Source organism: Hippoglossus hippoglossus, unplaced genomic scaffold (assembly GCF_009819705.1).
Source record: "Hippoglossus hippoglossus isolate fHipHip1 unplaced genomic scaffold, fHipHip1.pri scaffold_88_arrow_ctg1, whole genome shotgun sequence".
In the NCBI taxonomy this organism is placed as follows: Eukaryota; Metazoa; Chordata; class Actinopteri; order Pleuronectiformes; family Pleuronectidae; genus Hippoglossus; species Hippoglossus hippoglossus.
Genome location: NW_022986840.1, coordinates 1 through 12,760, shown reverse-complemented (window position 1 = coordinate 12,760; position 12,760 = coordinate 1). Strand labels below are relative to the sequence as shown.

Sequence of the window (12,760 nt, the reverse complement as noted above, 5' to 3'; positions counted from 1 at the left end):
TACATGACACCAAATCTGTAATATGTCTGCTTAAATTTTGCACATTCATCAAAAACAATGTGAAACTATGTGTGTTTGGATTAGTCAATGTTTCCCCTGAAATACTTTCGCCCAAGAAGGGAGGCATGTTTTTAATTGCATCTTTAATGTCATCCTTGCAATATATGACCCTCTCCTCAAAATCCTGTATAACCAACCCTGACAAACTTCTAACACGGCTTAATGCCACATATGCCTGTCCAGGTGCAAATATTCTTTTGAGACACACTACAGCCTCATCGACAGTTAAACCCTGTACTTTATGTACAGTACAAGCCCAAGCAAGTTTCAGTGGAAATTGCCGGCGCAAACCGCCCTTAGTGGTTACCCTTTCCTCCTCTGGTCTAATACCAGTAGAGCCCATCTCAACTGCAACAGAATACGCACAGCGTTTCCTCATCTCTGCACCGACTTCGTTGTCATCAAACTTGACATACACTGTGTCAGGACAGTTTTGATTGTCACTCGGGTAAACAATATGGGTTACAATGCCACATACTCCATTTACCAGTCCGTCTGCTACGTCTACATTCTTAATAAGCATAACACGTGCATCTATACCCAAAGCCAGTGATTCATCCAAACACGTATTCAGTACTCGTGAATGATGGCCACTCATCAACTTCAGCTTGCCTGTTGTCTTACAATTGACAAAATCTTGAGCCTTTATCGCAACAAAATCAGGACAAGTCTTTGCAAGTTGGACAACATTATGCTCATTTACCTGTTTGTTAGTTGAAAATATGTGTAAAGCTGAGCTTACTTCACCAGTTTCACAACGTTGCAAAATCTCAATGTCACCAGCTAACATTGGGGTCCCTTTTGAACGAGTTCTAACTCTGTTCAACAACTGGGCAAACGCGTCATCTTGTTGCCTAACCACCGTTTTCAACTCTACAACCTTAAATATATTCGACCACAAATCAATACCTACATTATTTATATACAGCGGTTTCCCTCTAACAGGAGGCAACTGAAAAAAATCTCCAACTACGACTACACTCACATTACCGAATGGAGCAAAATCACGACTTTGTTTCATCTGACGTAATCTTCCATGGATATAAGCCAACAGGTTATGACTCACCATGGAAATTTCATCAATGATCAAAATCTGCAAACTACTATATTTAGCGCGCAACGAGTTCACCTTCTCTTCACCTAGAGGTATGTACGGTAAGCGTACATCCATCCCAATGCTTAAGGCACTGTGAATGGTGCTAGCATGTAAATTGTGGGCAGCTATCCCAGTCGGAGCTGTTAACAAAACACAAATATCGTCTGGTTGACGACTCACTGTTGACAACAACCTTGTTGCTTCGTACTGAATAGCCTTTATTAAATGGCTTTTACCAGTACCTGCACCACCTGTAATGAACACATGTAATGGGTCTGGCTTCTCCCCCATTACCTTAGCTAAGCACCACTGCCTAATCTGATAAAAAATACACATCTGTGTCTCATTCAGAGATCTTATTAAAGCCACACCATCATTTCGACACATGACATTACCTCTCTTTTCCAAAAAGCCAACTTGCTCTCGAGTCACTGCCAAATCTGGAATGACATCAGTATGCTCATCCACTACCTGATTCTCATCTCCACGTAACTGTACACACTCTAAACGATCCAACTCTGCTTCTGGGCACAATTTGCACCAGGCGTCTTCTACAATACCATCCCTATCAATGGTGTTTTGGATGTTATCCAACACATCTGCATCCATTTCAAATGCCTTTCTATTTACATCAACAACTGACTTAACTGAATGCAGCCATCCATCATCTAATTTGACATGGCCTCCTCTGTAAAACTCTTCAAATGTCACAAAACCTGCTGGTCGCAACTGCACATCAACCCGATAAGGCAAAAACAATTGCAGAATGCTCTGATGGAACAACTCTGGACTCTTGGTTTCTGAAAACCGTACATAACGAACAACGGCCGGTTGGGTTCGTGTTCTTCTCAAAATAAACCCGCAGTCATTGCTCAATGCAATCCTATTTGGGGACCTTTCGCTCTTGGACAAAATGCGATACTGTGACGCAAATGTTGCCATACACATATCATTAAAAACACTATCTTTGGGCCTACTCTTATACCTATCAACCAAGCTAGTCATCCACATCTCTTCTGTGCTGAGGTCCTTTGATGATGCCTTCTGTTTTAAAACACTTAATGGCAAACTCATTTTCACAACATTATCCCCTACTGGCACAAATACCACTTTTCTTGAGCATTCCTTCAGATGCATATTTGCTAACCTATATACAGCCTCCTGAGCACACACATCTCTGTTGTGTAAATACACACTCCCTAGATTTTTTAACGCATCTTTTGCACTAGCATTACCCTCCTTGGCAGCTTCCCTCTGTGCATTTGCCAATAACAGTCCCATTTCTCTTTCCCCTTTCGAAATATACGAAATGATGTACACAACACAAGCATACGCATCAGCAACAAATTGGACGTCAATATTTGCGTTCCAGATTTTGAGCAATGCTTTGCTGTATTGATTAATCCAGATCGCATTAACCTGCCTTTTCAAAAACACCTCTGTTTTCCTACCGTAACGCTTACAAGCAGCTTGGAAAACTGCTTGATTTATACCTAAACGCGCAAACAACTGTTGTACAGATTCACCATCTGCTTTACCATCCAAAATAGCCTCCTTAATATCAGTTAGGATTTTCACTGCATCCTCCTTTCTCATAACATCTGACTTGGCCTTTTTGCAGGCACAAGATACCAAACTATTGTCTTCATCTACCGTACAAGTACAAGACTTTTCACCATCATCTGCACCAACGCCACGAGATATAAACGTTTCTTCAGATGGCAACCTAGGAAAAGTGAAACGACAAACTGTACCTTTCTTCTTACACGTTTTGGAGTGACGCTTTGAGTGTGTTTGCACAGATGTAACAATCTCTAACAATGTCTCATCCTGTGTAGGTAATTCACACGTCACGTACTTATCAATAAATTCAACAACCTCCGCATCTGTGTTTTTATCAATGACAGGTGCATCCTCTATCCAAAACAAACTATGAATGTGCGGGGAGCCACGTTGCTGGAATTCCACACGATAGTAGTAATCACTTATCTTACCAATAGGATTACATGGAGACATCAAAACCTCTCTCAAAAAACAATGCCATCGAAAATCAAACAGTTTCGCAGCAGTGACAGGATTACGACGTAAAAGTTCACACCTGTCTGCCCATTCTAGTTCTTCAACTGTTTCTGTTCTACCTTCCTGTCTCAAAATACTAGTAAGAAGGTTCTTCCACCGCATATCAGCACAGGAAAATGAGGCAAACCATGTAGGAATACCAAGTTGCCGAACACAAGCCAACAGTTCGCGTTGTGCCCCCTGCCAAAAAGATGGGGTACCTCTAATAGGTTTAAGAAAACGAAACCCATCATCATATTCTAACAATCTCTTCAAACCCTCTTCATTATTCAAGACATCTCCACTAAGTTTTTGAAATCTGCCACCTCGTCCTTTCCTCAATGCTATAGATACACATGACACAACTTGTTCTACCTCTGACATGTAAAGAGCAAAAAAGATATACTCCACATTCTGCGCAAAACGACCATCAGCATGTAAAATGCGGTTATTAAAATAGCGTGACAATGTCAAACGATGTTGACGAAAATCGCAATACGTAGGGCATCCGTTTGGAAATAACACTGGGAAACACTTGGCCTCATTTGTAGCATCAGCTAACAGTCGAACAGGATTGTTCCCTTCAGCTGGAGCCAAGTTCAAGATGTTGTCAAAAGACTGATCGAGTGCTTCCTGACCAATGTCCACTGGCATCAGACATGTGTCCTGATACATACAATGCTGCTGTCTGTCATGCAGGAGCTCATCCTCACCATTATCAGCAGATATTTCAGCACCATCTCCACTGCAACCAACGTCCTTTTGTGACACATCACAATTTGTGTCTTTACAAAACTCATTCAACCAACCCTCATTGAACACCACGTCTTTATAATGCACATTGGTTTCTTTTAAAAACTGCAATGCCTGTCGTATATGCATGGTGTCAACAAACTGATACTCATAATGACCTTTATACGTAAGCTTTCGCTTCAATTTCACTGGCAACAATGATCCTTCCATACTAGAACGTGGCAACAAATTGCTAGTTTGCACAATATTTGCTGGAACACACGTTACAGGACCATGGACTCCATTTTGCCCACCTTTAGGTAACGCCAACATCTTCATGAACGGAATATGTAACGCGATTAAATGTTGCTCTAAACTATTCAAACACGCCAACTCAGCCGGAATAGGATCAACAACCATATTATTCATTGCACATTCAGGAGGCAATACACCTTTGTTAATCTTACCATGACAAGTGGCACAGATCCACAACTGACCTCTAGGTGTATCCATCAACCGACATGGCAATACACAATCATTGCTGCATTTGTGCAAGTACTTCTCACTGATACATTTATCTGCAAGAGAAGCCATTGCAGTACTCTTATTATAGTCATCTCTTTTACAATGTAAAACTTGATGACAAAACAACATTCTATGGCAGACACAACACACAAAATCTGGTCCGTCTTTTACTTTCTCCAAAAACTGCTCCATAACAAAGGCAAGTCCCTCTGACTTAACTTTTTTTTCTTGCCTTTTACGTTTGTTACCTGCTGTAACACGCATCTTATGCTCTTGATTTCCATGGTACTGTCTACTACTCCTGGTTTTAACAATATGTCTATGCTTTGGATTCAACCAATATTCTCTCTTGCTTATTGCCTTCATTTTTTGCCTATGAACAATATTTTCCTGATATTTTCTTTGGCTCATGGCCTTTACATTCTGCCGATGACCCAGATTGTGCTTATATTTCCCTGTACTCATGTCTTTTACTTTCTGCCGATGACCCAGATTGTGCTTATATTTCCCTGTACTCATGTCTTTTACTGTCTGCCGATGACCCAGATTGTGCTTATATTTCCCTGTACTCATGTCTTTTACTGTCTGCCGATGACCCAGATTGTGCTTATATTTCCCTGTACTCATGTCTTTTACTGTCTGCCGATGACCCAGATTGTGCTTATATTTCCCTGTACTCATGTCTTTTACTGTCTGCCGATGACCCAGATTGTGCTTATATTTCCCTGTACTCATGTCTTTTACTGTCTGCCGATGACCCAGATTGTGCTTATATTTCCCTGTACTCATGTCTTTTACTGTCTGCCGATGACCCAGATTGTGCTTATATTTCCCTGTACTCATCTCTTTTACTGTCTGCCGATGACCCAGATTGTGCTTATATTTCTCTTTACTCATCTCTTTTACTGTCTGCCGATGACCCAGATTGTGCTTATATTTCTCTTTACTCATCTCCTTTACATTCTGCCTATGAACAAGATTTTCCCTATATTTCCATCTGCTCGCTGCCATACGTTCCTGTCTGAACACGCTTTCATTATATTTCTTCTTCCTCCTTTCTTTACATTTTAGACTTACACTATCTTGAAAGTACTTTTTTCTGCCCAAATACTTAGAAAAACAATAATTTTCTCTACTATTTGACCTACACATATTTGCAGTACTCTCTGACTGTGAATTTGAAATTCTTGTACACATGTATTTTGTCCCAGAAGTATCCACTTTACACAATCCAAAGCAAACCAGCTGTTCTTTGTCATGTACACAAACCACTTGCTCAAAATGATTACCATCACACTGCTTCAAATATATCCCTTCGTCTGACACTTTGCTTTTACAACTAAATATCTGCCAACTTACACCACTATAACTATATATATCAACTCCAAAAGCATTTGCTGTAGCCTGAATTTCCACATTTGTGGCACTAACTCCAACATACTTCATCTGTGATTTGCTAATATAATCAGTCATTGACAAATATTCTTTACCCACTAACTTCATGAGATCACCACTTTCCCTCTCCATATGCCTTATTACAGCACGCCTTATCTTCAAATGACACTTCTGAGAGCCACTAATAACTTGACTTACTGCCCTGAAAAAACTATTACCATCCTTAACAATACTCTCTGTCTTACAAACAGCACCTAAATACCCAGACACCTTGGGTCCTTGTACATCCTGCTTTTCAAAATCAATATTACACTTGTTGCACAATGTTCTTGCAACTTTTAGGGACAACGGCTTAAATTTTAAAACAATATTGTCACTGGTAGACAATGTAGCATGCACCTGTTGTTTTATCACATCCTCAGTATCAACTGCATCTACAACTATACAACTTGAAGACGAAACTGTAGTCAAATGCTCACCATCTAAACAAACACCTTTATCCTTACCCTGCTGCCTTAAATTATAGCCTCTGTGACAAGACGTGTCCACTTTGCAGTAACCATAACAGCTTTGTTTATGAACCTGCCGAACACAAACAACTGTCTCAAAATGATTACCATTACAATTCTCCAAATAAATGCCCTGATTTGACAACACATTATACCTGCAACTATATTCAAGCCAGCGCCCTTCATTATATGTGAAAATATTTACTCCTAAACAATCTGCTGCTGCTTGAATCTCTATTTCTGTAGCCCAACTACCAACATACTTCATTTTAGAGATGCTGAGGTACTCTGTCATTGAAGAATACTCGCTTCTCATGACACTGTCGTATTCCCCAACATTTTCCTGCAACTGCTTGAACACAGAAGAACGAATTTTTTTGTGATGTTGCTGTGTACCACACACAGCTTGACTAACTGCCCGAAAGAAGCAATTACCATCAGCAACAATTTTATGATTTTTACATGGAACCCCTAACTCGCCAACTTGTAGAGATACGACATCAACCTTCTCTGACTCTACGTTCAACTTTTTACACAATCCTTGTGCAACGTCACTACAAAGGGGATTAAACTGCAGAGTTCTACCTGTGACATCAGTGACAAAAACAACATCTGAATCAACGTCAACATCACTGACTTTCACCTTCTTAGATTCAAAGCTTAACCCCACCGCAATCTTTCGCTTTACCTGTTTCTTAATGCTACTGGAGACAACAGTAGTCTTCTGAGATAAACTACAAGCTAACTCAGTCCCTTTGGTTTCAAGATTAAGTCTTGGACCCAAGGACATGCAAACCTCCTCAGTTGAGCTTTTACTACTGACACAAACACCTGCAATCTCAAACAGCTTCCGCCCTTTGGTCATAGCTTTTGAAAATTGACATATGTGATCAAACAAATGATCAAGACAACTAAAGAATACAACAACACTCTGCCCATTCTCATCTACCATCCCATCCACACTGCGTGCATGGGAGTCAACCACTGCATAACGTCCATCTTGACCAATGATTGCACATGTACTAGCACCTAATGTCAAAAAGCATGTGTCATATTTCATACACATCTTTTCTAGTCCACATTTTAAACTGCTGTGCACACCTGCTGCAATAAGCTCTCCCTCAACAACATCAACATCTCCAGATACATAGTCGCCATAAACAAACTCAAAATTGTGTCCATCAACAACAAACTGTGTGGGAAGATCTGGAACACACAACAGTTCAAACTTACCACTAATCAAGTTGCCATCCCTCAAACATGTATAAAGCTTGTTACCTAAAACCACAACCTTGTCCAGATTGTAAGACCTCCATGAAAACACGCTCTCAAATGTATGTGTTGCCATTGCTACCAAACTTATAGCCATACACTGTTGTCCGCCATATTTGAAACGCTTGTCACCCTGATGAAATGTTCCCCTGACAGAACTTACATGACTTTCAGGGCTGACAAAACTACAATCCTCTATAACCTGAGCTGCAACACTGATGTCAACATCACTGTCTCCACAAACTGTAGCACTCTCTGTGTCGACTGTAACATCATCTGTCTTCACAGAAATACTAATAATATGATACCACTGAGCACCTAAAGAGTTTTTTAAAGCCATGATATGGAGCATCAGGTCATTAAGGCATGTATTGAAAACAGCCACAGACCTGCCATAACTACATGCCAACCCAGACGCATCACGTGTACCACAATCAACTACCACAAAATAATCTTTGTGATGAATAACAGCAACAGGTGAACCCTGAAGGTCCAACAGACACATGCCATCCCTCAACAATATTTCTTGCAGCTCCTGATACAACTCACTCTCCTCTCCCATGTCAAAATACCTTACCTGTGGGGGACCAATACATACACTCCACATCCTGCCAAACATACTTTGCTGTTCAATTAACATGCACAACTCCTTACGTTTAGCATCACTTTCCTGCCACGACTCAACAACAAATCTACTCAACTTAATCCCTTCAACTTTTACCTCATCTACATCAGTTTCATCCCATGTGCACACAGGAACAGAAACATGTTTTAACGCAGCCACAACACAACAAACAAGAGAAGCGCTCACATTACCAGTTGATGCTGTTGCTGCTCCAACACCAGTCCCAGTTACAACAGCCAGTTGAAACTTCTCAGAACACCTGCAATCAAAAGGGTTAGCAATTACCTGACCATTGGTGGATCTTGGTTTGCGGCGCTTACGAACACCCATCTCTGGCACCTGCAATAAAGGGAGACTACAATTGAATAAATCTGTCATGACAATCATTTATACAATACACAGTCTAAGGGCAAATGACACCACCGCTACCGCATCCTGCACTCACCTCATCCACCACAGCAGGGGCAAGTGCAGACGCAGGGGCTGCCTCAGCAGACCCAAGCTCCGGCTCTGCAGACACCGCCAGGCTCGGTGTAACTGCCATCTAAAAAATAATTTAATAAAACAATTAAATGAACTGCAAAGCGAGTTAAAATATAATTTATTCCCATGATTTCACAAATTACTACAGTGACATATGCAAGTCTCAAACCTTACAAACAATTCTGAATTCTTTGCATGCACCATTCCATTAAAAAACACTTACCCGGTCTGGAACGTCCTCTTTCACAGCAGAGGAGGGTGACGCCTTCAACACCTCCACAACACTTGCCTCCGCCTAGAAAAAATTAAATAAATAAACTGAATTATTTTTTTCTCCATTGTGTCACACCAAATACTACAAACATGAGACTTTGTGGCTAACCGTCATCAAGCTGTAAAAACTATGAAACAAATAAGTTAAATAATGCATTAAACAAACCTGCCGCAAGGCAACTCTCTTCTTGGAGGCAATGGCTCTACGATGTTCCACTTTTGCTTTCTAATGGATGAAAAATAAACAAAATAGTTTTTGAGGCCATAATCAAGCACAGCTCCTTATGGACATTTTAACCAGTATTGAATATTTATTCAGACAGTATAACCAACACATTAGATTTGCATGCAATTACCTTTGTAACTTGTGGAACATCTGTACATGAAGGGCTGGAAAGATGAGATGGAACAACATGATCCATCGCATCCAGCACAGCACTGCTGAACCTGCGAGGGTTCAGCGGGATGGTACACTCCTCCAGGCCTGAAGTTGTGTCCACCTGTGAAATGAAATGCAGAAGGCCAATCAGTGAAAATGCATCTTATCAAAAGGCAAACCATACACATACAAATCAATAAACAGCTATAGTTACGAATGATGCAAACCTGCTGCTCATCCATCCCGCGCTTTCTCTTCATTGCATGACTGGACTGCTGTAATGAGAAATATTATAGATTGTATGAAACAATTGATGATTACTAAGAAACTGCTTAAGAAATATTACTTTTCATAGTCTGTACAATGTGAAAATTATTACCTTGCTGCCATTCCCAACAATCGTCCATTCAAAAGGGTTTGGTCTACGTGGAACGATGACCTCCCCCTTAACGACCAGTCTCGGAACGATGCTGGAAGTAGGAGGAGATGATGCCCTTGGGGAAACCTGTGGCTTTGGTGGAGGTGGCTGTAGTTCCTGATAGGCAGCAGCCCACAGTAACTGTACAAGGATCCCCATGCCTTCGCAATCGCTAAGGTGGACCTGTAAAAACAGTTATTGAAAATTTACTTACAAAACAGAAATGTTAATCTATGAATTGTCCTGACCACATCAACTAAAAACAGTTAATTTGTCATTTCACAGCATCATACTTACACCATCTCTACTCCACAGGTCAGTGTGGTTCAAGGGAAAGCGCTCAGCAATGGAGTAGTACTTCACACCTTTAAAACAAACAAATACACATTAACTACTGAAATTATATATTCAAAAATGTTGATGCATGCAACTGTAATTAGACTAAAAGCCTTTCTTTACATACCAGCCCTTGCCGCCACACGATGGAACTCTTGGCGAAAGAATTCCTGCTGAACCTCCTCGATGGTCAGACGTGGAGGAAAGTCCAGGACAAACACCTAAAGACAACAGTGGTTGTTTACAACAGTATATTTTTCTTCAAAAATGATTTTACTTACAAAAACAACAAAACTAATAATATTAACTGATGTATATTTTTTTTAATTAAACGTACCTCTGGCCAGCGACTGCGGACAGCATCCAGGTACAGGCTGAACTCGACACCTGCCTCGCAAGGCGTCTTGCTGGCTGTCAAGTTGTTGCTAGGAGCCAGTACACACACAACATCAGGGGTCCGAGGCACTACAGCATGATGCACCTCGGTCCTCAACTGTGACGCACGAGCCCCCGGCGTTGACATGACACCAAAGGAAAGGCACCCCTCTGGCATCTTGACAAATCCATCTACGATGGCGCGTAGATGGGAGTCCCCAACAATCAGAACAAACTGAAACAGGAAGAGATCCTTTGGTTATGACTATCCCTACTTATTCTTCCAAAAAAACCAGAAAACAATAATTTTTGTTTATAAATTGTAAAATAGAATTACCTTCTTGTCAGGCGACTCAGCAGGAAGGACCAATTTGTGGCTTCGGCCAGTGACAGCCGAAATTGGCCATTTCAGCACAGCATGCCGACGCCCTGTACCACGGCCTATTGGTAAAACAAACAAGAAAAACATGTACTTCAATTTTACAGATCTTCACAAAGTCATTTTGTTATTCACACGCAGAACAAAAACCTGATCAAACATTGCATGGAGGAAACCAATTACTGTCTTGCATAAAAAAAACTATACAACACACATTTTACACATGAAAAAAAAAAACATTTAATAAGAAATGAACAACATACGTGTACAGGGCTCTTCAGCAGGATGCTGTGGTCCAAGAACCACAGTGCGCCGTTCTGCCATCTGGCGCTTGGCAGACTCAGAACGCCGCTTGGACTTGAGACGGGGCATCTAAAAATATGTAAGCACATTCAATTAGTAGTGAAAAAAAGGGAGACTTCTAGCCACAACAATTGAACAACTACATTTGTAAAACATCTGTAAGCAACATCGCTATTCAGTGCAACTGCACATATATTTGATGCATCCAACTAAATTCCAATCAAAAATACATTACTGCTGACTTTTGTAATTCATGTGTGTTTTATTTCTTCATAGAAATCTACAATTCAGTTGAATAATCTTATAATATACAATAATCTTTCATTCCAGTTTCCGATAAACACAGTTTAATTCTGGCTAGTCATAAATACAACACCATACAAACTAGTTCAAACTTGGATTATGACAAGTCAGAATTAAATTCTAGTTATTTGACAACGGAATTATAGTCATAAAATGTCTGTAATACATGTAAAAACAGCATTGTACAAGAATAACTGCTGGAAAGGTTAAAAAGTAGCTTTCTGTCTCTAATCCAATTAATCGAAAAAATTGTACATATTAATCAATTATTATTAATCGAGGTAAATCATGAAATGTAAAAAAGGGGCTCATTTTACCCCCTTAATCCTTATCAGTGCTTCCCACACTATTTAACCATATGATCAAATTATTCATCCACATTAATTTGGCGTTCACACAGTCATCTCACCACGTTTCCACTCACTCACACACACAGCTGCACCACGCCTCACACGTGCCTCACACGTGGCTCGCACATGCTCACACAGCACACGCCTACCACGCCCTTTGCGTCTGCTCTGGAATATCTTTACAAGCAAGGTCTATTAAAAAATCGCGCTAAATAAACAGCGCACATTTAGGATGTTTTCAGCCACTATTCTAAACACGTAAAAATGACGCTGTTACATGAAGCCCTAACTTACTGTAACTTAGGGCTTCATGCGTCCAGCTCCACTAGGCCGCTACCTGTTTTCTCCGTCCAACCAAACACAATGCGCGATTCTACTGAAGTCACCACCAGACTACAAACAGCTTAAATCCACAGCCATATTTTCTCAAAACTAGTAGTTGCAAATAACGTCGTAATCCACATAAACAATTGAAAGCCAGCTAAATCAATACATGCCAGTAACACTCACTATAAGTGAAGTACAGCCTCATCACCATTAGCTCTCCTCTAAGCACATAGTCTCAACACAATTACAGTCAAATTAATAGTATAAGGAAACTGCCAGTGAGCCAGGGCCAGGTTTAGTTAGTCATTTGTCAACAGATAGTTATACATGCATACTGTTACACGGCTAACGGCATTAGCATAATGGTACACGGCTAACGGCATTACATTACATTTCATTTAGCTGACGCTTTTATCCAAAGCGACTTACAATAAGTGCATTCAACCATGAGGGTACAAACCCAGAACAACAAGAATAGAGAAAGTACAATTTCTTCAAAAGAGCAAAACTACAAAGTACTATAAGTAAGTGCCATTTTAAGTGCTACTAAATTGTTAGCATA

At 40.4% G+C, this 12,760-nt stretch overlaps 1 protein-coding gene across 1 annotated transcript; it reads right to left on the bottom strand.

Annotated features, from left to right (window-relative positions):
• Positions 1–8,557: 8,557 nt before the first annotated feature.
• On the bottom strand, positions 8,558–11,287 carry LOC117759059 (the record flags this gene model as incomplete). Its single annotated transcript, XM_034581043.1, has 11 exons — positions 8,558–8,611; positions 8,718–8,816; positions 8,979–9,050; positions 9,385–9,528; positions 9,635–9,682; positions 9,787–10,014; positions 10,123–10,190; positions 10,289–10,382; positions 10,499–10,771; positions 10,874–10,977; positions 11,179–11,287. Coding segments are annotated over 11 exons (1,293 nt in total), but the record flags the coding sequence as incomplete, so codon positions are not given.
• Between the last annotated feature and the right edge of the window lie 1,473 nt (positions 11,288–12,760).